At 46.2% G+C, this 21,942-nt stretch overlaps 1 protein-coding gene across 1 annotated transcript; it reads left to right on the top strand.

Annotated features, from left to right (window-relative positions):
- Positions 1–4,615: 4,615 nt before the first annotated feature.
- TMSB10 (thymosin beta 10) lies at positions 4,616–5,627 on the top strand. The gene is made up of 3 exons (XM_037159726.2): positions 4,616–4,723; positions 4,984–5,098; positions 5,346–5,627. Exons 2-3 carry the CDS (start codon positions 4,999–5,001, stop codon positions 5,378–5,380), a joined length of 135 nt encoding a protein of 44 aa, XP_037015621.1. The 5' UTR covers positions 4,616–4,723; positions 4,984–4,998; the 3' UTR covers positions 5,381–5,627.
- Positions 5,628–21,942: the final 16,315 nt, after the last annotated feature.

The following is a 21,942-nucleotide window of genomic DNA, read 5'->3' as shown; positions in this document are numbered from 1 at the left end:
TCCGTCCACCTTGCGCCTCCCAGTCCACAGGCAGCCCAGGGTGGCTGTGAATGCAGCCCCACACAAAATCATAAATGTACTTAAAACATTGAAATTTGTGTGTGTGTGATTACGTGTCACAGTGTATTTAATGTGTGACCCAAGGCACCTCTTCTTCTTCCAGTGCAGCCCAGAGAGGCCAATAGGTTGGACACTGACGGTTTAGAGAATGACAGGGCTGTTGCTCTCTAGCACGTGACCGTGGAGGGCTCTCTGAGGAGAGGACACTTAGGCAGCTTTCTAAATGAAATAAGGGGCCCAAGGTGAGTATCTAGGCTGAGTGGGGCCTGCTGCATGAGAATCTGAACAAGGGCAACTGCCCTGAAGCAGGAGGCGATGACTTCCTTTTTTCACATGAAACATGGACAGAATCCCTTCTAATCATACAGCTGCAAATCTCGCTGCCACGTGAGAGTTAAGCATGGCAAGTGTGTCTCCCCGTCCTGTCTCCCTGTCTTTGTAGGGTTTATGGTCAAGCCATCTCATTATATTTCCATTTCTCCACTGACTCCAGCTTGCGTTGGCATTTACAGAGTTAAGCATCCTCCCTAATATTGTCAGCATTCTACGTACGTCCATTCACATCCCCGTGCGGGTGTCAAATTGAACTGGCTCAAAGGTTCCCCTTTGGAGATTTGCCTCCCCAGGTTGACAGTGAAAAATCCCTTACATCCCTCTTATTAGCTCTACATTTTCCAGAGCATCCTTCTCAACAAAGAAGATGGAAATGTTAATGGAGTTGAGTGGTTCAGCTTTCTCTATACCTTCTGTGAACAGTACACAGAGTCTGTTGCAAGTGGCAGGCTGAGACGTTATCAGACATCAATGATACCCAAGTCATAAGTGAATACAAGGCATGAGCATGTGCTTGTTGATGGACTTGGAGTCATTCACTTACTACACCACATTTGTAGCTTCAGATTCTCATCGCCTGTCCATCTTCCATATTCAGAACACAGCCAGATACTTTGTGGGCATTCAATAAATGTTTACTGAATAAGTGTATGTGTATTCCAGAAGACATTTAGGAAAAAATCCCAAGTGGGACCTGAGTCCCTGGCAGCACTAAGTTATGATTTTCCATCTCGTGTTGGTCCAGTTATGTGTTGCTATATTTCAAAACACCCCAAAGCTTAGTGACTTAAAACAACTACAACATTTATTTTGCTCGTGAATCTGCAAATTGGCCAGGAACAGCTTGTGTCTGCTCCAGTCAGCATAAGCTGGGGCCATCTGAAGCTTCCAAGACTCACCTGCTTGCATGTTTAGCGGTTGACGCTGCCTGCAGGCTCAGACCCCAGGTGAGGCTGTGTCTGGAATGGCTACAAGTGGCCTCTCCTTGTAGGTGCTTGGTTTCCGTAGGGTATGGAGGCGTCGGAGGGAGTTAGGACACCTAACTTATCGACCTACCCTCATACATCAAAACACATAACTTCCATCCCATCTTATTCACTAGAAGAAAGTCATGAGGGAAAGTCCATACTCAAGAAGTGGTGGGAGAAGTGTCCAAGAACATCTTAAAACCGCTACCCATGGGGCTGGATGAGACTAATAATTTGATCGTTGTTCTTTTTGTTATTATTGCGTTATAACTGACATATAGCATCATGTTAGTTTCAGGTGTACAGCATAATGATTCAGTTTGTATATGCTGAGAAATGGTCGCCACAATAAGCCTAGTGCACATGCATCACTACACACGGTTACAAAATTTCTTTTTTCTGTGAGCACTGTTCTTAAGCAACAAATGCTAAAGAGGCCACCTGCTTTCTTAGAGATGGGCCACAAGCTGCACTAAGCAAGGGACAAAAATGTCTGCAAGTCTATTTAAAGCTCCTTTGGGAATCCTGCTTGCTCGATATGTTTGAAATGTGTGCCTCCATTGCTGTGCCTAGAAGAAAGAGAGTCCTTTGTTTCCCAAATAAAGGGAAGCTGGAACTGGAGTTCACCGTCGGTCCAAATTAGAACAACTGAATATTTCCACACTCAGGCGAAAAGTGGCATCCAGGAAGGTAACACCTAAATCATGTTTGGCATGGCACAGAGGCAGTATCTCTGGATGTCTGGAAAGTTTCCCGCTCAAGTTTGGCAAACCCTTCCATAGTATATGACAGAAACTGCTCCAAGTCCATCCACCCTGCTGCTTTTACTCCTGGATGCATAGCTTGACTATATTTCCCAGCATCTCTTGCGATTAGGTGAGACCGTGTGACTGAGTCCTGGCCTAAGAAATGAGGGCAGAAATAATGGAGACTACATGCAAGCCCGAAGCATGAAACTTCCAGTGCAGCCCTCTATCTTGTCCCCTCTTCCCATCCACAGGAGGGCGGAAATAGATTTCTAGGACTTGGAGGAGGGCAGAGTGATGCGAGAGAAAGAGCCTGGATGCCCGTGTCACCACATGGAGCAGACCTGCATGACCAGAAACACTGATATATTATGTTGCTGTATGAATAGGAAATACTTTTATTGAGTTAAACCACGCTGGGGACTGTTTGTTACAACAGTTTGCCTACCCTGACTGTGAAGTTGGATTATTTGTCAGGGAATATTCATTCCCTTCCCTCTCCCACCATGGGTGGGACATCCTCCCCTACTCCATTAATGATGGGTTTGGCCAATGGGATGTTAACAGACACGCAGTGACATGACATGCTTTTATACCCACTTCAACACTTCTACACTCTTTTGTGCTACAGTCTTCTCACTGTTTTGCCATCCCCTGAAAAGAACAGGCTCCAGCTAGATCCTGGTCCAGAGGATGAGACGCCTGAGGAGCAGACAGGGCTCCAACCAGCAGCTGGCAGCCACGCCCAGCCTAGCCCAACCCAGCAGCAGATGAATGAGCAAGAGTCAATGATGATTGTTTTAAGCTGGGTTTTGTGGTAGTTTGTTACACAGCATGGCATGGCAATAGTTGACCGATGAACTAACAAAGTGTGAGTGTGGCTTTCTAAGAGGCTGCCATAGTAAGCTTCCACTTATGCCTGTTGTTTATCATATTTAAGCTTTATTTTACACAGGAAGAAACTGAGGTGCAGAAAGGCACCTGCCCAAGGTCACACAAGGAGTTTGGCATATCAAAGACATACGCCTAAATTTATTTCCTTCTCCGAATACACTGAGGGAATGTGAGAAAGCAGAAAAATCAGGAAGGTATCAGACAGAATTCAGGATGCTTCCTCTTTTAAAATAAGAGATTGGCAATTCTCTCCCACACTTGAATAAAGGAAAGTTCAGGGCAAATAAAACAATAACCAGCTCCATCCCTTGGTTGTTAATTTATTGACCTTAGCATCTAAAGATGTTGCACAGGCTGAAAATACAACTTTTCTAAGAAAGATCTGAATAATTACATGTGTGGTCACTTGGGACATGGCCCCTCCACAACCTCAGAGAACAGATAGCTGGCTGGCCAGTGGCCATAAGGAACCAGGACAACAGTCTGATCCGCATGTCCCAGCCCTCTGTGGGCCCCTGTGTCTCAAGGCTCCTTGTTCATCACGACAGTGTAGAATTTTCACACGCTATTCCTCCCCTAACCCTGTAAGTAGCACCAAGGCCGGAGGCAGGGTGCAGTTTCGCTGGCACCCATCCATGCCATCAGTGAGTAACAAAGACCATGTCCACATCTGCTAGTACTCCCGGTGTTTTTTTCCCAAATATCACTAGTACAAGTACAGCTTCCCCCATTTGGAGCTCCTGCATTACATTGCATTTTACCACTCTTATAAGAGGTTAATAAGAAAAACAAGAACATTTGTAGGGCTGTCTTCAAGGTTAACTTCAAAAAGGAAAACAGGACCCTCAGACATAATGTTCCTAGGAGCCCTCAGAAGGAGCACCAGGAGCGAGCCCTCTCGGAAAACCTGCTCCCCTGACTGCCCAGTGTTTGCAACAAGCATTTACGGAGCACCCTCCCAGACCTCTGCAGGAGCTGCCCAGCTCAGGGAAGGAAGACGAGGAGAAGACAACCGGCCTCCAATCTGAGCAAAGAGCAGTGTAAGATGATGCATGTCTCGGCCCCCTCCCTCCACGCCCCCACCCATCCCAAGTCTCTTCATCTCTAGGACCTACTGCTCCGATTCTTTGTGCCAGACCACGCAAGAGCTCAGTCACTGGGAAGAGAGAAAAAGGGCAGAGGGGGCTTGTGGTGGGGCAAAGGCAAAAGACACGTTGCTGCACAAGGGTGGGGTGGGGTGGGTTTCTCCTGCGAGCAGGAACTGCTGCAGAGCGCTAGTGCACGCCCTCCACCCACAGCTACACACACGCACACACTCCCCCGCAGGCCCCCCACGCTCTTTCTGCGGGTGAGCAGCAAATTCCCGGAGAGGGCAGTGCAGCTGCAAAAGAAAACCGAGGGCCCAGCGACCACTCCGGCGTTGCCTTCGGCCTCCAAAACAACGGCACGGGGCCTTGGTGAGGGTACTGGGCAAGAAGCTCCAAGAGCAAATGCCGGGGGCACCGGATGAGCCGCGCCCAGCCCAGCAGGCTGCCGGCGGAGGGCGCGGCGGGAAGCGAGCGGCCCACGCAGCGCCCGCCCCGACTGCGGGCACCGCCCCTGCTGCAGCGAACGAGGGGCGGGGCGGGGCGCGGTGTATATAAGGCGAGGGCTCGGCGCCGCTCTTTTGTCTCTTGCTGCAGCGACGCCAGTGGGACCCAGCATCTCGGTTCGGCGGCTTAGGTGAGCGCTGCGCGGGGCGGGGGACTCTGGGTGGGGCCGGAGCGGGCCCGGGGCGGGTGCGCCCTTGCGGCCTTAGTGCGCGTCCCGGGCCGGACTCCCGACCGTCTGGCCCCGCCCGGGGGCGGCGGTGAGGGTGCGGGACGCGCTCGGATCCTCGGCCTCCGGGCTGCCGGGAACGCCCGGCGGGATCGCTCCCTGGGGGAGCGGGAAGGGGAACGCTGCCCCCAGCTCCCGGCCAACCTCCTTGCATTGCCCACTAGGATCGTTTTAAGAAAATGGCAGACAAACCGGACATGGGGGAAATCGCCAGCTTCGATAAGGCCAAGCTGAAGAAGACGGAGACGCAGGAGAAGAACACCCTGCCGACCAAAGAGAGTAAGTGATCCCCGCCTCAGGGTCCGCGGGCTGCAGCCCAACCCCCACCCCGTGGACACCTCGTCTTTGAGCAGCCCCAGGTCTCCTTTCTGTTGCACAAAGCGCCTGTCGCCCCAGCTCCAACCCTCTTTCCTGCCCCAGACCTCGTGGGTCTTCGCCCACACCAGATTCGGAAGGCCCTCGGTTTGGGGGGAGGCGTTTTGGAAGGTACCTCAAACCCCCAGTGCCCACTCTCTGCTTCCCACAGCCATTGAGCAGGAGAAGCGGAGTGAAATTTCTTAAGAACCTGGAGGATTCCCCACCCCCGGCATCCTTGGGACCCCAGTCGTGATGTGGAGAAAAATCTACCTGCAAAATGGACACGAGCGACGAACTGCACTGTGAACCCAGACATTCCGCGCCCATGCCATCGGCCGTGGGTCTCTGAGGGGACCCCTACCCATTCGAACTGCCAAATTTTCCGGTTTGCCCTGGGATATTGTAGAAAATTATTTGTATGATTAATAAAAATAAAACACGCCTCGTGGCATGGCTGGTGTGGTCTGAGTCTTCGTCGGGGGATGCGTGGGCACTGCCGCTGCAGCAAAGCCCCAGGGGCGGAAGTTCCTGCTTCGGGGGAGGGGATCACAGATGACTGATTTGGCGGGACCATTTTTAGTTTTTTGCTTTGCCTGCTTCTCCGTAAGATTTCATGAGCATTACCTGCGTCGCTTTTGCAACTAATGCAATCCATGTAAGATGTAACTCCACTTTATCATTCATAGAGTCTGGGTCATGCTGTTCAGAAGAGCAGGGATTGTTTTTGATAGGCTTTTACAGTCCCACGGTTTCCCTCTGGCCTCCTCAAAGCTGACTCACACTAGAGAGAACAGTTTATTAGTCTGAGGAGAGTGGGGGGAAAGACTAAATCTGGAATGCGAGGTCACAACGTCTCCAAGAGGCTTTCTATGGGAACTTAAAAGAGAATGGGTGCATCAGAACAAAAAGGAGGGATGGGGGGGGGAACAAGAGCAGGCACATCAGAACCAGAGTAACCAATATCAGAGGGGGGCTGTCATGGGGAGCCTAGCTTTTCAGTTTAGCTCGGAACCTCCTGCAAAAGGGCTAGCCATTAGAGGAAGTGCAGGCTGGGCCACGTCCTGTGCCATGATCAGCAGGAAGGATGGAAATGAGGGAGGGTCGGCCCTAGCAGTACAGCCACGCAGGGTCACATCCTCTGGGACCGAGGGGAAGGGGGGCGGCCAGCCCAAAGGCGCCTTGCTGAGGGGCAGGGGTGTGCTGGGGCTACAGAGCATCATGGAACAGTACAATCAGGCTTCTGATTCCTGGGGTGGACTTTTTTTTTAAAGGAGGGAACAACGTTACTTAGTGATTTGTCACACATTTTTGTCCGACCATAAGAGTCTGGATGCTGGGTAAAGGTAATTCAAATGAGGTGCATTCTAAAATCAGTGGGTGAGACAGGCAGCCACTGCAGACCAGAGTCTGGGGATACCCAGGCTGCAGGAGCCACCGCCTATTTTGCATAAAGGGGTAACTTGACAAGACACCTGCGTGCTTTGGAGGGTGAGTGGTGGGACCAGGAAGGAGAAATGAGGAAGGGAAACACATTAGGATGCCACCAGGGGAGAGACACTAATCTTTCCTGAGTGTCTACTATTGGCCAGGCACTGTGCTAGGAGCTTTAATTCTCAAACCATCAAGGCAGTACGGCTATTATCCCATTTTATACATGGGGAAACAAGTTCAAAGAGACAGTATTTGCTAAAGTCACACAGCCAGTGAGTAGTGAAGCCAGAATTGGGGCCAAGGGTATGCTTTTGGGGATCATATAGTCCAGTGTTTGGGACATCTGTTATGTCAGATATTTTCTGAAGATTCACTACTTAAGCATATTTGTAATTGACCTTGTTGGAGGTCTGTTGTTGGGAAGGTAAAGAAAAGGAAACAAGAAGTCACTACTGCCTTTGAGCAGCTGGTGAGAAGAGCTTTGGAAGAAGATAAAGCTGGGGAGGAGGCTTGTAACAGGATGAAATAATCAGTCTCTCTGACCACCTTGCTCAAGCCCGCCCAGTTTCCCTAACATGTTGGTCAGCAGTTTCTGCATAGTCCAGCACAGATATTCTAATCATTTAAAGAATCTAACCTGTAGCCTAGGAATCACTGAAACAGCCTCCTGGCTCAAAACTACTTCCCCAAGGAGATAAGAAAGGTATGTACAAAAATCATGACTGTTTGTCAAAAGATTTACAGAATCCTAGTGACAGGGACCATGACAACCGGGGTGTGTTGACCAAAAGCAAAGAAATTGAACCATTCTCCCTCAGACCCTTGCTAGTGTCCTAATGTCTTCGGTCATGCATCACCTGATCTCAAACCCCTGCTATTTCCCCTTCCTCTGACATAAAAGAAGCCTGAGTTCTGTACTTTCTCATGATAGGTATTCAGGACTTGAGTCCATCTACCACCTTCTTGGCTTGCTGGCTTTCCTAACAAAGTCGCTTTCCTCGCCCCAACTCCTGTCACTCAACCGAGTGGCTGTTGTGCAGCCAGCAGCTGGAGCTTCCACGGATTACACAGGCTAAGCGTGCTGGGGTCAGGGAGGGATTGGGAAGACACTCAAATTTTCAGTGGGATGATTTTGAAGGATGCGGGGGCAGGGGGGGGGCGGTCAGTGCTTGGAACAAAACCCCAAAGAATGTGACAAGGCTTTGACAAGGTAAGAATGTGCTGAAGTCCTCTCAGAAAGAACCAAAACCTGGAGTGGAGATAGCAAGAAGTAGGGAGATGAGGTATGAGAGAGCAGAAGACAGAAGGCAAATCTTGAAGTCCTTGCAACGCTTCCAAGGTTGGTTGCTGAGAAGTCCTCCACTCCAAATCCCTAGATGGCCCCCATGGTCCCTCGGTGTCCTCCCTGGGCACACTACACCCAAGGCCACTTCTGGACTCAACCTCCCCCCCGGGACTCCATGTAGGATACAAATTCCAGGCCCTCTTTCCTCAGATCCCAGACACCTCAACCCCAAAGTGCTCACACCAGAGCGCAGCTGCAGAACCCATCTCCTGGGACCCCTGGAACCCCAAAGATTCCCATGACTTTATCACCCCCCTCCCCAGGAATTTCTCTCTATTCTGAGGTTGTGGGCTCTGATGAGAGCCTCGTTCTTCCTAGGAATTTAAGAAGACACAAGTCGGGAGGAGACTTAAGGGCACTTTCTCTTTTCTTTTTTATTATATTTATTGATTATACTATTGCTGTTATTCTGATTTTCCCCCTTTGCCCTCCTCCACCCAGCACCCCCCTCTCACTCAGGTAATCCCCACACTATTGTTCTTTTCCTTGGGTCATGCTTATAAATTCATTGGCTATTCTATTTCCTATACTGTACTATGCAACCCCATGGCTATTCTGTAACTACAGATTTGTGCTTCTTAATCCCCTCACCTCTTCATTCCCCTACACCTCCCCTCCCATCTCGCAACCATCGAAATGTGTTCTCTATAACCATTCTCTCTGTTGTTTGCTTAGTTTGTTTTTTAGATTCAGTTGTTGATAGATACATATATTTGCTATTTTATTGTGAATAATTTTGATCTTTTTCTTAAGTATGTCCCTTTAACATTCTATATAATAATGATTTGGTAATGAACTCCTTCGGTTTTTTCTTGTCTGGGAAGCTCTTTATCTGCCCTTTGATTCTAAAGGATAGCTTTGCTGTGTAGAGCAATCTTGGCTGTAGGTCCCTACTTTTCATGACTCTGAATATTTCTTGCCAATCCCTTCCAGCCTGCAAAGTTGCTTTTGAGAAGTCAGCTGACAGTGTTATTTATGAGAACTCCCCTGTAGGTAACTAACATCTTTCCTCTCCCTTCTTTTAAGATTCTCTATCTTTAACCTTTGGCATTTTAATTATGATGTGTCTTGGAGTTGGCCTCTTTGTACCCATCTTGTTTGGGACTCTCTGTGCTTCCTGGACTTGCATGTGTCTATTTCCTTCACTAAATTAGAGAATTTTTGTTCATTATTTTTTCAAATAAATTTCCAATTTATTGCCCTTTTTCTCCTTCTGGCACCCTTATGATGTTGGACTCTTGGAGTTGTCCCAGAGGCTGCTTATACTTTCCTCATATTTTTGGATTATTTTTTCTTCTTGTTCTGTGTGGTTGGTCTTTGCTTCCTTATGTTCCAAATCATTGATTTGATTCTTGGCTTCATCCACTTTACTGTTGTTCTTATATAAATTGTTCTTTACCTAAATTAGCATATCCTTTGTCTCTGACTGGATCTTTTTTATGCTGTTGAGGTCCTCACTAAGTTACTAGAGCATCTTTATAACCAGTGTTTTGAACTCTGCACCTGATAGATTGCTTATCTCCATTTCACTTAGCTCTTTTCCTGGAGTTTTCATCTTTCATTTGGGCCACGTTTCTTTGTCTCCTCATTTTGGCAGCCTCCCTGTGTGTGTTTCTATGTATTAGATAGAGTTGCTATGACTCCCTGTCTTGGTACTGTGGTCTAATGTAGTAGGTGTACTATAGGGTCCAGTGGCACAACCTCCCCTATCACCCAACCTGGGTATTCAAGGTGTGCCTTTCACATGGGCTGAGTTCACCTTCCTCTTGTAGTTGTGCCTTGGTTACTGTTGGCATATCAATGGGAGGGATTTACTCAGGCCAGTCAGCTGCAAGGACTGGCTGTGACCACTTACCATAACCCTCCACCCTCTGTAGAGGATCAGCTGTGCAGGGGCAGGGTGGTAGTGCTTTAATGTGGCCTATAGCTGACCACTGGGTGCACTGGCCCTAGAAACACCTGGAGTTTCCCTGGGTGGTGCAGCCCCCACCTGTGTTTTTTCTGGGGCCACCCTGACTGAGCTATAACATGGTCTGAGATGGCTGCTATTTGTGCTTGGATTGAAGATTCCCAGGTGAGGCCAAGCTGTGAATCTAGGCTGGCTGCTGCTAGTACCAGGCCTGAGGCTCACTGAGGAACAGCTGTTGCTTGTTTGAGAGGATTTAGGAAGTTGTGAAGCATGAGCCAAGACCAGCCATCCATGTGGAAAACCAACTTGGGTGGGCCTATAATTTGGATGGGGCAGAGTCTCTGGGGATCTCCAAGGCTGATCAAATCGTGTTAGTTACATGGATGGAGTCTCAGATATGGCACCAGTATGCTGGCTCTGTGACTCTGTGGGAGGAGGGCCCAGAAAAGGGACAATGACCTTTGCTCACCTTTGTAGTAGACCCTGTCCAGCAGAGTCCACCTGTTGTGGCTTCTGACGAGAATCAGTACACAGGCGACAACAATCCTGTGGAGAAAAGGGAACAGGCACCACTACTCTCTCAAGGGGAGAGTGCCTATGGTGCCTCAGCCACTCCCTCAAGAGGGGAGCACCCCAACCCTTGCCTAGACAGGCTTTTATTATTTTCCTGGGGTCTTACATCAAAGAAAGATTTAGTATCTATCACATAGAATATTATTATCTACATTCTAGGTACAATCAAGGAAATAAAAATAACATGCAGAGGAGGATGGCAATGAGCTGATTAGCTCTGTCCTTGGGAGAGCTCACACGGGTTTTGGGAGTTACCTTGAAGATAGACAATATGCATTTGTTGCTTTAGACCAGGGTGAGGGAGTTTTAGCAAGATCAAGCTATAACAATCTGCAAGCATTTTCTAGGCCTGATTCCCACGGGAAAACTCGGTTTGCAAGCCTGGGTTCTGCCCACCACTTCACATCTGTAGGTTTTCCATACAGAGCTGAGTCACATTTGCCAGGCCAAAACAAACCGTCCCCTACAATTCCCCCCCCCCTTTTTTTGTTAAGGCTGTTGTGGTGATATATCCCACAAGACTTGCTACTTGCTGGTCTCTTTTGTGACCCTGGACAAATAATTTGTAAATGCATCGTAATATACAAAACATTATTAAAATCAGTAAACAACCAGCAGTTCCAGTGACCCACAATCTTAGGTTGAGTCCATCAAACCAGTGTTTTGGGTTTAATGAGCCAAGATTATCACTAAGGGTTTGAAGAATCTCCTATTTAATTAAGCATTGAATGTCCTGCAACTGTTTGTGTAACTCTAGTTGCAATTTATTGATCTCTCCCTTTAAATTAGTAGAAAAAGCTCCTCGTAGATGATGTTGAATATCACTCCAGGAATATTGGCTGGTGTTCCATTGTAGTGGGGTGACACACAGTTTGGAGAAACCAGGATCACAGGTCAGCAGCTGACGGACCACTAGCACATCCTGGCATTCACCAATCCAGTTGAGCGCTGATTCAACTGTAAAAAGTCGAGTCAGGATTTCTTGATCAACCTGGGCCTGTTGAAGCATTTCTAAAGTGGAATTTGTTAAGTGAACGTCAACAGTATAAGCAGTTTGAACTGACCCAATGAGGGCAGCAGTTGCCGTGGCCGCAGTAGCTGCAACAACTATAACAGAAACAATAAATGCAATCAAAGTGCCAACAAACCGTCGGACCCTTAAAGAGGCCAGCACATTGTTAAGCGCTATTATGCCATGGGGATCTTCCCATTCTCTGGCTACATAAACTGGCATCCATATCTGAGTTTGTCTTCTAACTATGTAAACTGTAGTGAGACTTAACTGAGTAATATTGAGGTGAGTAAGACAGCTGGCATATATGGAGCCTGCAGGAACAGGCAAAGAATAAATTTTTGCTGATTCGTTATAAAAGACTTGAGTTGTCCCTGGAATTGCCAAAAACAAGTAAGGGTGAGAGGTACAAACTGTGACCCAATCTTATTTTAAAGGGTCAATTTGATAAAAAAAAAAAAAATCCTTGGATGCCTTTAGGGTCACATACAATTTTTATATACAGATGCATTCTAGTAATAAAAGACAAGCCCATTTTCCATGAGTTGTAATGCCAAGGGCTAGTGTGGTTGGGAGAAACAATTCTGATTATAGGTGCCCCAGTACTGGGCCCCTCCCACCACATATTAGTATATGGGATTTCAGGCAGAGCTGAAACTATTGTTGTGCCAAACTTAGCCAGTACATTCCAATTAGCTCCCCAGTTCTCCACTACAAAAGGACTTTTGGGGAGAAAACCAATAGTAGAATTCGGTCCTCTGCACAAAGACCAAGAGACTGAGTCTTTGTGGCACTTGTGTAAAGTACAAGGAGGAATTGGAGAGGGATTGAGTATGATAAATCCTCTCCTGGGTATGCAGGCCAATTATAGTTACTATGGAAACCTGATAGTAATTATTGTATTGCTCTTTGCTTGCAACATAAAATTGCCCCTTTAAAGGAAAACACAAAGTGTCAATAAGAACAGAAAAATAAGTTAGTAAATACTTAGCAACATAAACTGCATTTTTTTGGCACCAGAATCCAGTGCTTGTTTTCTTCTAGTTTATCAGTGTCAGCTGGGCCACCTAGTCTGCTAGCTGATCAGTTTTCATCTCCAGGTAGCAGAGCCTGACGTCTGTTTTGTTCATGATAAGGCTTCACCCTTTTAGCTGGAAGCCAGACAGAACCTGTAGGGATGGAAACACATGCATACCCTCTTGCCCATGTTAAGAGGTTTACAGGACCCTGCCAAGTACCATCTCCCAGAGGATCTCTGTATAAAACTTGAGGATAAGATGACTTTGGTTCTTTCTTCTTCATCACAGTTTAGAAAATTATAGGTAAACATAGTTAACATAATCAAATTTTGGGGGTGTCGACTCCTGACTCCCCTTTTGTGTTTTAAGATTTTTTTAAGGTATGATGCACCCATTCCACAATTGCCTGACTGGTTGGATTATAAGGTATTCTTGTTTTATGTTGGATATTCCAATGTTGAAGGAAGGCTCGAGTAGAATGGGCAAGATATCCTGGGCACTATCAGTTTTAATTTGCTGAGGCAGTCCTCAAGCCAATGGGCTTGTATATTTTAAGCAGATTGTCTTGTTAAAGCAGATGCATGTAGGCACCAGAGTTAAGTATCAAAAGAAATGTGAATGTATTTAAATTTTCCAAAGGGAGTGTAATGAGTGGCATCTGTTTGTCAAATTATTTGAGAACTTAGTCTTTGAGAGTTAAATCCTGTGGATGGAGGTGCCTTAGTAAGGGCTTGACAGTCAGGGAATTCTCTGATAATTTGCTTAGCTTGAGAATGATAAAGAAACAGTCTTTTAACTTTTTCTGTTTAGCTTCAGTGGTCTGAATTTTGCCCTTCTGGAAGGGCTCCTTTAAGCTCTTAACCTTTGGCTTTCTGGTTTGCAATAGGTAGGGAGCAGTTGTCTAAAAAATAGCCTCAGTTTTAAAAGTGCCATTTTTTTTTCTTTACTTGGAAAGACAGGCCCTCTGCTGTTTTTGCAAGCTGCAGTGGGTTAGAGCAGCAAGTTAACTGTCTTGTTGTTTTTAGGACTTGGTAGTTCTTCGGTTTAGAGTTTGCAAGGAAAATGAAGAGTATGAGGGGCATTCTGCTCGAACATGTTTTAGACAAAAGTGGTTATGTGCCAAGGGCCTTTTGTGACTCGATTAACTAATTGTTTTTTTGGGGGGGGAATAGAATAGCCAGTTCTTTCCCAAGGAAATGATCAGTGTTTACAGGTACTGAGTTAAGAAATGGTACTTTGTTTTCTGGGGAGAAGGGCCAGTTCTCCTTGGGAGATAGTACACTTACATTTTATTTTTACAAGAAAAGGTCATGGCTCCGGCATAATCAAGGAGGATTCTTAACATTTCTTTAACACATCACACATCTTATGTCACTTCTATCATGCTTTAGATTGACAAACTTATGAACACATTCATAACATTTAGAAACAGTTTTTTCTCCATTGGCAAATACCTTTACTTTTTTTGTTGTTGTTGTTAATTCTTATTGATTATTGCAAGGGGGGAGATGCTAAGCTCCACACTTCTTGTTTTAGTACTAAAGCAGTCTCTGGGCCTCCAGAAGGAGGATTCAGAGTGGTTAAAAGACACATTTTCTCATTCTCTTTCTTCCTGTGTTTTTTATTGTCTGAGGGAAGTGAAATCTTTTTTCCTTCTTAAACAATCAATTTAAATTCTTTTTGAGTGGAATCTTTATGATGTAATAATATTAGAAATCTCATTTTATTCATTGAAACATTTTGAGACTGAAATGTTATTTTTAAAAACAGAAACAAAAACAAAATTCAGGCAAACCAGTATTTTCAAATTAAATCCTCTAAAGGAGGGAGTGAGACACTAGTCTTTATCTCATACCACCTGGTGCTGTTTCAGCTTTTGCCCAACTTTTCCTAAATAACTAAGTCTAAGGATCCCTTATCAGGGAGATATTTAGCAGCTTTAAAAAACTGCCGAATTCTCATAAAACATTGCTCTTGTTCTTTAGAGAGCCTATACTTGTTGTTAAAAAGTTTCCGAGGACTTCCAGCCAAGATGGAGGTGTAGGGGGAAACACTGTCTCCTCGCACAACCAAGTTTAAAGAAAACAATGTTTTAGTAAAAAAAAAAAAAAAAAAGTCACGACCAAAACACAGAAAATTGAACTATACAGAAGTCCGACAACAACGAACCATTCAGCCAGACCAGTAAGAAGGGCGGAGTCAGAGGCTGGTGGAGCAGGGTTGCACAGGAAAACTCAGACAGACCGACCCAGGAGCACGGGCAGAGATTGGCAGATCCCAGGTGTGGGGTTGCGACAGGCAGTCCCAGTGAGGGCGCAAGGCAGCAGGCTGACCGCAGTCACGCATTTGCGCACAGATAAACCAGGAGAAGGAGCGAGCAGTGAGACAGACAACACAGGCCCCTGCAGTGGGAAGCAGCAGAGGGGACCGCTATTGCCCCTCTCTGACCCCACCCCCACATACAGCATCACAACCCAGCGACATGGGTCGCCCCACCCTGGTGAACACCTAGGACTCTGCCCCTAATACATAACAGGAGCAAACAGACCAAATCATTATGGCTCAAGAAGAACTCAAAGCCCCAGAGCCCATAACTCTAAGTGACCAAGAAATAGCCAACCTATCAGATGCACAGTTCAAAACAATGGTGATCAGGATGCTCACAGAACTGGTTGATTTTAGTCACAAATTAGAGGAACATATGAAGGCTAAACTAAGTGAAATGAAGGGAAATGCACAGGAAACCAATAGTAATGGAAAGGAAACTCAAATCAAGGGAGTGGACCAGAAGGAAGAAAAAAAATGACCAAATGGAAAAATATGAAGAAACAAGAATTCAAAACAATGAGGAGAGGCTTAGGAAACTCCAGGATATCTTTAAATATTCCAACATCTGAATTATAGGGGTGCCAGAATGGGAAGAGTAACAGCAACAAGTGGAAAACTTATTTGAACAAATAATAAAGGATAACTTCCCCAATCTGGCAAAGAAAATGGACTTCCAGGAAATCCAGGAAGCTCAGAGAGTCCCAAAGAAGTTGGACTCAAGAAGGAACACACCAAGGCACATCATAATTATATTAGCCAAGATTAAAATGAAGGAGAGAATCCTAGAAGCAGCAAGAGATAAGGGGACAGTCACCTACAAAGGAGTTCCCATCAGACTATCAGCTGATTTCTCAAAAGAGACCTTACAGGCAAGAAGGGGCTGGAAAGAAGTATTCCAAGTCATGAAATCCAAAGACCTACATCCAAGATTGCTCTATCCAGCAAAGCTTTCATTTAGAATGGAAGGGAGACAAAGTGCTTCTCAGATAAGATCAAATTCAAGGAGTTCATCATCACCAAGCCCTTATTATATGAAATGTTAAAGGGACTTATCTAAGAAAAAGAAGATTAAAAAGATAAAAAATATGAACAGTGAAAGGACAGCAAACTCACAGTTATTAACAACCACACCTAAAACAAAAGCAAACTAAGAGGACAGCTAGATCAGGAGCAGAACCATAGAAATGGAGATCACATGGAGGGTTAGCAACAGGGGAGTGGGAGGAGAAGAGGGGCAAAGGTACAGAGAATAAGTAGCATAGACAGTAGGTAGAAAATAGGGGGGAGGGCAAGAATAGTATGGGAAATATAAAATCGAAAGAACTTGAGACACATGGGCATAAACTAAAGGGGGGGAATGGGGTTTGTGCAGGGTGGAGGGGAATGAAGGGGGGACTAGGACAACTGTAATGGCATAATCAATAAAATATATATTTTTTTAAGTTGCCATATTTACTCTTGATTTTTGCCATTTCAAATTCCGCAGCCCAATTCTAAACCTTAACTAAGTAGCTATTGGGGAGTATAGTGTGGTGGATCAAAAAAGTACTGTTGGTGAAAACCATCAGGGAGGGCTGCCTGGTATCCAGGGTACCCTAACCTCGCTTATGGGTTTTAGGTTTTTCCCTCTCGTCTAAGACTTCGAGGGAGGGCTCGAAGTGCCAGGTGACCAATCTTTATATTGCACTCCCTGACCTAGCCCAGAGTTAAATTACTGTGACTGGAATTATCTGTTAGGCCACTTCAAGTTTCAGGGATTGACCCCAGTCACCTCCACAAGGCCTGTACTCATGCAGGAACACTTGAGATTTCGAGCCAGAGGGAGGAAATGCCTCTTATCTTCGGTGTCTGAGACACTCATAAACAACCCTGTTAACTAACTCTGAGTTCTCAAAGCAATCTTCAGAGTCCAGTTGAAACCAAAATACTCATTTACTATCTGCTTTTCTGTTTACAGGCAGGTGGAAGGAAAAGGCAGAATCAAAAGTGCTGCAAAAAAGCAGCTTTTAAAAAAAGAATGTGCAGAGGCTCTTGTAAAAAAAAAAAAAAAAAAAAACCTAATTGAAAGGAAAGTTCATTGCTCTCTTTCCAAAGCCTAAAACCTGATTGGGGATTGTGCCGCAGGGATGGGCTTGTGAGTGTTTTTCACAGTGTACCTCTCATTGCGTGGGCTTTGGCTTGCTGTCAGCAGGAAACCTAGTGTTCTTTCCTGGCCCATGTCCAACTCATACCTGTCACAGGTGTCTTTGTTATGGTGAGCAACCTTGTGGCTCTTAAATGCTCAACCTGTGCCCGCAGGGTGTGGCAATTGCCAGAGAGAGAGCAAGGCTTCTACTTACTAAAGAAAGTGTGGTTGCAGAGAGAGCGACCTTGGAAAAATACCTTTTTCCCTAAAATACAACATACCCTATGCCCTCCGAAAAGCACTCGGGGTCGTCAGCCCTTACCTGGGCTGCTGCGCACATTCCACCCAGGTTGGTGTGCTGACCACAACCTGATAGCCTTGGCTGATAGCCTTCGAATCCCTGTTCCTGGGTGCCAGAAGTAGCAGACCCTGTTCAGCAGAGTCCACCTGTTGTGGCTGACGGTGAGAATGAATGCACAGGCGACAACAATCCTGTGGATAAAAAGGGAACAGGCACCACTACTGTCTCAAGGGGAGAGTGCCTATGGTGCCTCGGCCACTCCCTCAAGAGGGGAGTGCCCCGACCCTTGCCTAGACAGGCTTTTATTGTTTTCCTGGGGTCTTACATCATAGAAATATTTATTATCTATTACATAGAATATTATTGTCTACATTTTAGGTACAATCAAGGAAATGAAAATAACATGCAGAGGAGGATGGCAATGAGCTCATTAGCTCTGTCCTTGGGAGAGCTCACACAGGCTTTGGAAATTACCTTGAAGATAGACAATACGCATTTGTTGCTTTAGACCAGGGTGAGGGAGTTTTAGCAAGATCAAGCTATAACAATCTGTAAGCATTTTCTAGGCCTGATTCCCATGGGAAAACTCAGTTTGCAAGTCTGGGTTCTGCCCACCACTTCACGTCTATAGGTTTTCCATACAGAGCTGAGTCACATTTGCCAGGCCAAGACAAACTGGTCCCCTACACACCTTGATGCCAGACACCCCCAACATGCCACTGGTACTTTCCAAGCTGCCACTCTGTCACCAGAGTCCAGAGGGGGCAAGTCTGAGTAGGTGAGTCTGTGTGGGCGTTCTTTAAGAGAAACTGCTTGGGGCTCCAAAATTTCTTCCATTGACTCAGTTCCCACCCTTTTTTGCAGCCAGAAGTTGTGGAGATTTTTCTTCCTGGCAGTGGAAGAGCCTGGTATGGGTCTGGGACTCATCACTCCTGAACTATCCCTTCTGAGTTTTTATCCACCACACATGGGTGTGGGACCCACCTGTTCCATATCTGTGCCCCTCCTACAAGTCTGGATGAATGGGGTTCTTTAATTATGTAATTGTCAGACTTCCATTCAACTGAATTTCTGATGGTTCCAAGTGATAGTTGTTCTAATTTTAGTTATAATTTTGATATGGTTGAGCAAAGAAGCAAGCCGTGTCTGCTTATGCCGCCATCTTGACCAGGAGTCTCACTTTCACTTTTCCACTCTAGGACAGCAAGCCAATTGAATGGGACCAGGAAAAAAACGTGGAGAAAGGGCACTTGGATAGGCAAAAGCGGTGTGTTATCATTCCAGAAATCTTATCATGCCACATTGCTGTATAAGGTAAAGTTGGCCTTCCCTAAACCATCCCAGCTCCAGAGCTATGCCTGCACTTCTAGACATGATAAAGCCCTAGAAGATAGGCCCAGAAAGCCAAACACTGGCCAAGGGGGCCACCGTCCTAGGCCCCACCTGTGATTGGTACTGATGGATCACCTGAGGATCACATGAGAATCACAGTGAAGACAGCACCAGAACCTGGAACTGGAGTGTCAGAGAGCACTGAAGCAACCCAGGCCCACTCTTTTCCTCCCTCCCCACAAGCATGTACCACGTGCTGTTCAATGCCCTGGAAAAACAGACAGAGGACACCTCAGGGAGCAGCACATGGTCTAGAGGAGGAGAACCTGACCTCTCTCCCCAGCACTTCCCAATTCCCCGGATCCCACCCTTCTTCTCTCAGCCTCAGGAAAACACCTCCTCGCCTTTGATGTATCAGAGGCTTCAGTTCCCAGCCTTTCCCCACCTTCTGCTTCCCCTGACTAGGAACAGCACTCCTGTGTTTCTCCTCTGCCCCCTTACTTCACTCCTTACACCAGATGTGCAGGGGAACTCTTCTGTTTCTCCCTCACAACACTCACAGAACACACCACTTCAGGTCACCAGGCGTGTGGGGTTTCCACTCCAAGCAATTCGCTGATTCTCCAGACACCAGCTACGTGTCCCACAATTCAGTTCCGTTCTGACGCTACCTCGGGTTAGCACCAGATCCCACAGGTTAAGGGGCTTGATCTGACGAGACTGCCCCTCCTCCACTTCACAAGCCAATCTCAAGTGCAGCTTGACAGCGCACATCTACTAAAGCTGCATGTAAGCACCCACTGACCCAGCAACAACATGCCCAGTTATGTAGCCCAGGGAAATAGGTAGCAGTGTCCACAAAAGGACATGTTCAGGAAGGTTCCAGGCAGTTTTATTCACATTAGCCAAAGAGAAAAACAACCCAAATATCCATCAAGAGAATAGACAAATTAATTTGATATATTCATGCAGTTAATCACTGAGTTACTCAATAATAAAAAGAAACCAAGTGCTGATATCCGAAATTGTATGATTTCATTTACATGAAATTATAGAAAAGGTGACAATAATTGTTGATGAGAAAAGTAAAACCTCTGGGGCGATGAAACTGTCGTACACCTTGATCAGAGCGGTGGCTACATGAGTGTGGACATGTGTAAAAAAACTCGAAAGGTACTCTTACAACTAGAACTCACATGCACTTCACTATGTATAAGTTTTACTTCCAATAGAAATGAAGAGCTAAGGATCCCCAGCTTTTACGGCCACATGCTATTAACTCAGAGGGAAGAGCTGAAGATTGTCTAAGCAGCCTGGCTGGTGTAGCTCAGTGGATTGAGTGTGGCCCTGTGAACCAAAGGATCGCAGTTCAATCCCCAGGCAGGGCATATGCCTGGGTTGCAGGCCAGTTCCTAGCAGCGTACGCATGATAGGCAACCACACAAAGATTTTATTTTATAAATAAATAAAATTTTTTAAAAAAAGAATTGTTTAAAAAAATTGTCTAAGCAGAGCCCATAATCTGGTTCCAGAGGCCACTGGAAAACCACAAAAGTTCCCTTCCTGGCCCCTTCCTGCCTTCGTCCCTGCCTTTGAATGTTTTCCCCACTCTGAGTGACCCTCTAATTACTTAAATATTAGCCATCCTACACGGCCCTATCAATCACCATCTTCTTTGACTGTCCCTCCTGGATTTCCCAGCCAAAAGCATTCTCTCTCTTCTCTCAGCGCCTACCTGCTCCTCCCTGCAGCACCTGGACACATGCAGCACCTTCTCGGTTAGACTAAATGGGGAATCACGTTAATATTGGTGACTCCCATAGTAGCCAGCACACAATAGCTACTCAATAAACACTTACTGACTTGTAACTGGAGTAACACCTGGCCTCACCCGCTTCGTCTTGGCTATGCCACAGCCAAGCTGCCAGCAGGCCTCCCACTGTGTAATGGCTGGTTCCACTGTGCATCAAAAGAGCCCCAGCATGATGGGCATATACGGGAGTTACCATGGTTCAAGGAGGCCAAACATCTTCATTTCCTTCCCTGAGCCCGGGCCAGGATGCAACCCTATGACAATGAGGGGAAGTATGGTTAGTTCGCAATTGAGGCTATTGATGGAAAGCTGTATAACACCCAGGTGGTAACTGTGAGTCGCAATCAGTTAAAAGAATTTAGATATTGGATTACTGATCTCTGTGAAATTCAGAGGTTGTATTCTTGTTCGGTTTAATTCAGCATGCATTTTTTGAGCGCACAGTGAGGGCCTGTCCCTGCACTAGGCCTACAGAAGTTATAAAAGACATGAGCCATAAGGCAGAACCAAGTAAATGCTAAAGAGAGATATAAGCAAAGCACCTTGGGAAGGTATAGGAAAGAGCGGCTCACTCCACAGGAGGCTGCTTCGTGGAAGAGGAGGCATTGGAATGAAGACCTACAGGAGTGAGAGGGCAGTAAGACCTTCTCAGCAGGAGGAGGAGCAATGCAGAATGATACCATAGCATGTTCAGTAAAGGGAGAAGACAATGGCTCGGTGATAACAGAAGACTCAAAACTAGCCTAGAAAGGTCGACTTTCTTATCCTGCATAAGCTGAGAGCCATGGCAGATTTTAGAGGTTGGGGCAAAGTGACCTGAAATGTATTTGACAGCACATGGAGGACACTGCAGCAGGCATGATGGCCCTCTACCCAGCTACTGGCACCAACTACCACCTCCTCCATCACTGCCACCACCGCTTCCACCATCACGACCACACACTCCTTATCCCCTTTTATCCTCCCTTCTTCACAGCCATTGGAAGCCCAATTTTATTCAGATATGAAGCAGTTGTTGAGTTTCAAGAGGCCCAGCCCCAGGAATAATACTTGATTGGTGTAAACCTAAGGCACCCCGGGGTTTGGAATTCTAGAAATCTGACAGGGTGTTTTGTCTCAGATTGTTTATCATAAGGAGTAGGGGACACTATTGACTGCTCACGGACAGAGATCTGAATGCTCACCATCCTGGAATGCACAGGACAACCCGCAGGCACACAGAAAACTGCACACATTGTAATTGCACAGCTTGATGAGTCCTCACAGACTGAATACACTGAGTGCCCCCTTCTGGTCGTATACCTCTCCTAACCTCTAACAGCACGTATACGTTTTGCCTGTTTTTAAATGAACCTATGGCTTCGAGCGAACCACTAGACATCCATGTAGATAAAATATCTCTTTAAAATCATGTGAGTCTAGCAACAACCAATTTTGCCCACTTTTATCATATTTTGCAGTTTCCGGGAATACAACTACCATGTAAACTGAGGGATGCCTTTTCATTTAACTTAGCCTTATTAAGAGCTGAATGCCACTGCAGAAAATCATCACACTGATAGCAACATCTCTCACGGT

This window comes from Artibeus jamaicensis, unplaced genomic scaffold (genome assembly GCF_021234435.1).
Source record: "Artibeus jamaicensis isolate MK-2021 breed Jamaican fruit bat unplaced genomic scaffold, CSHL_Jam_final contig_384, whole genome shotgun sequence".
NCBI lineage: Eukaryota > Metazoa > Chordata > Mammalia > Chiroptera > Phyllostomidae > Artibeus > Artibeus jamaicensis.
Note: the sequence above shows the minus strand (reverse complement) of the source record. Positions and strands in the feature narration are given on the sequence as shown.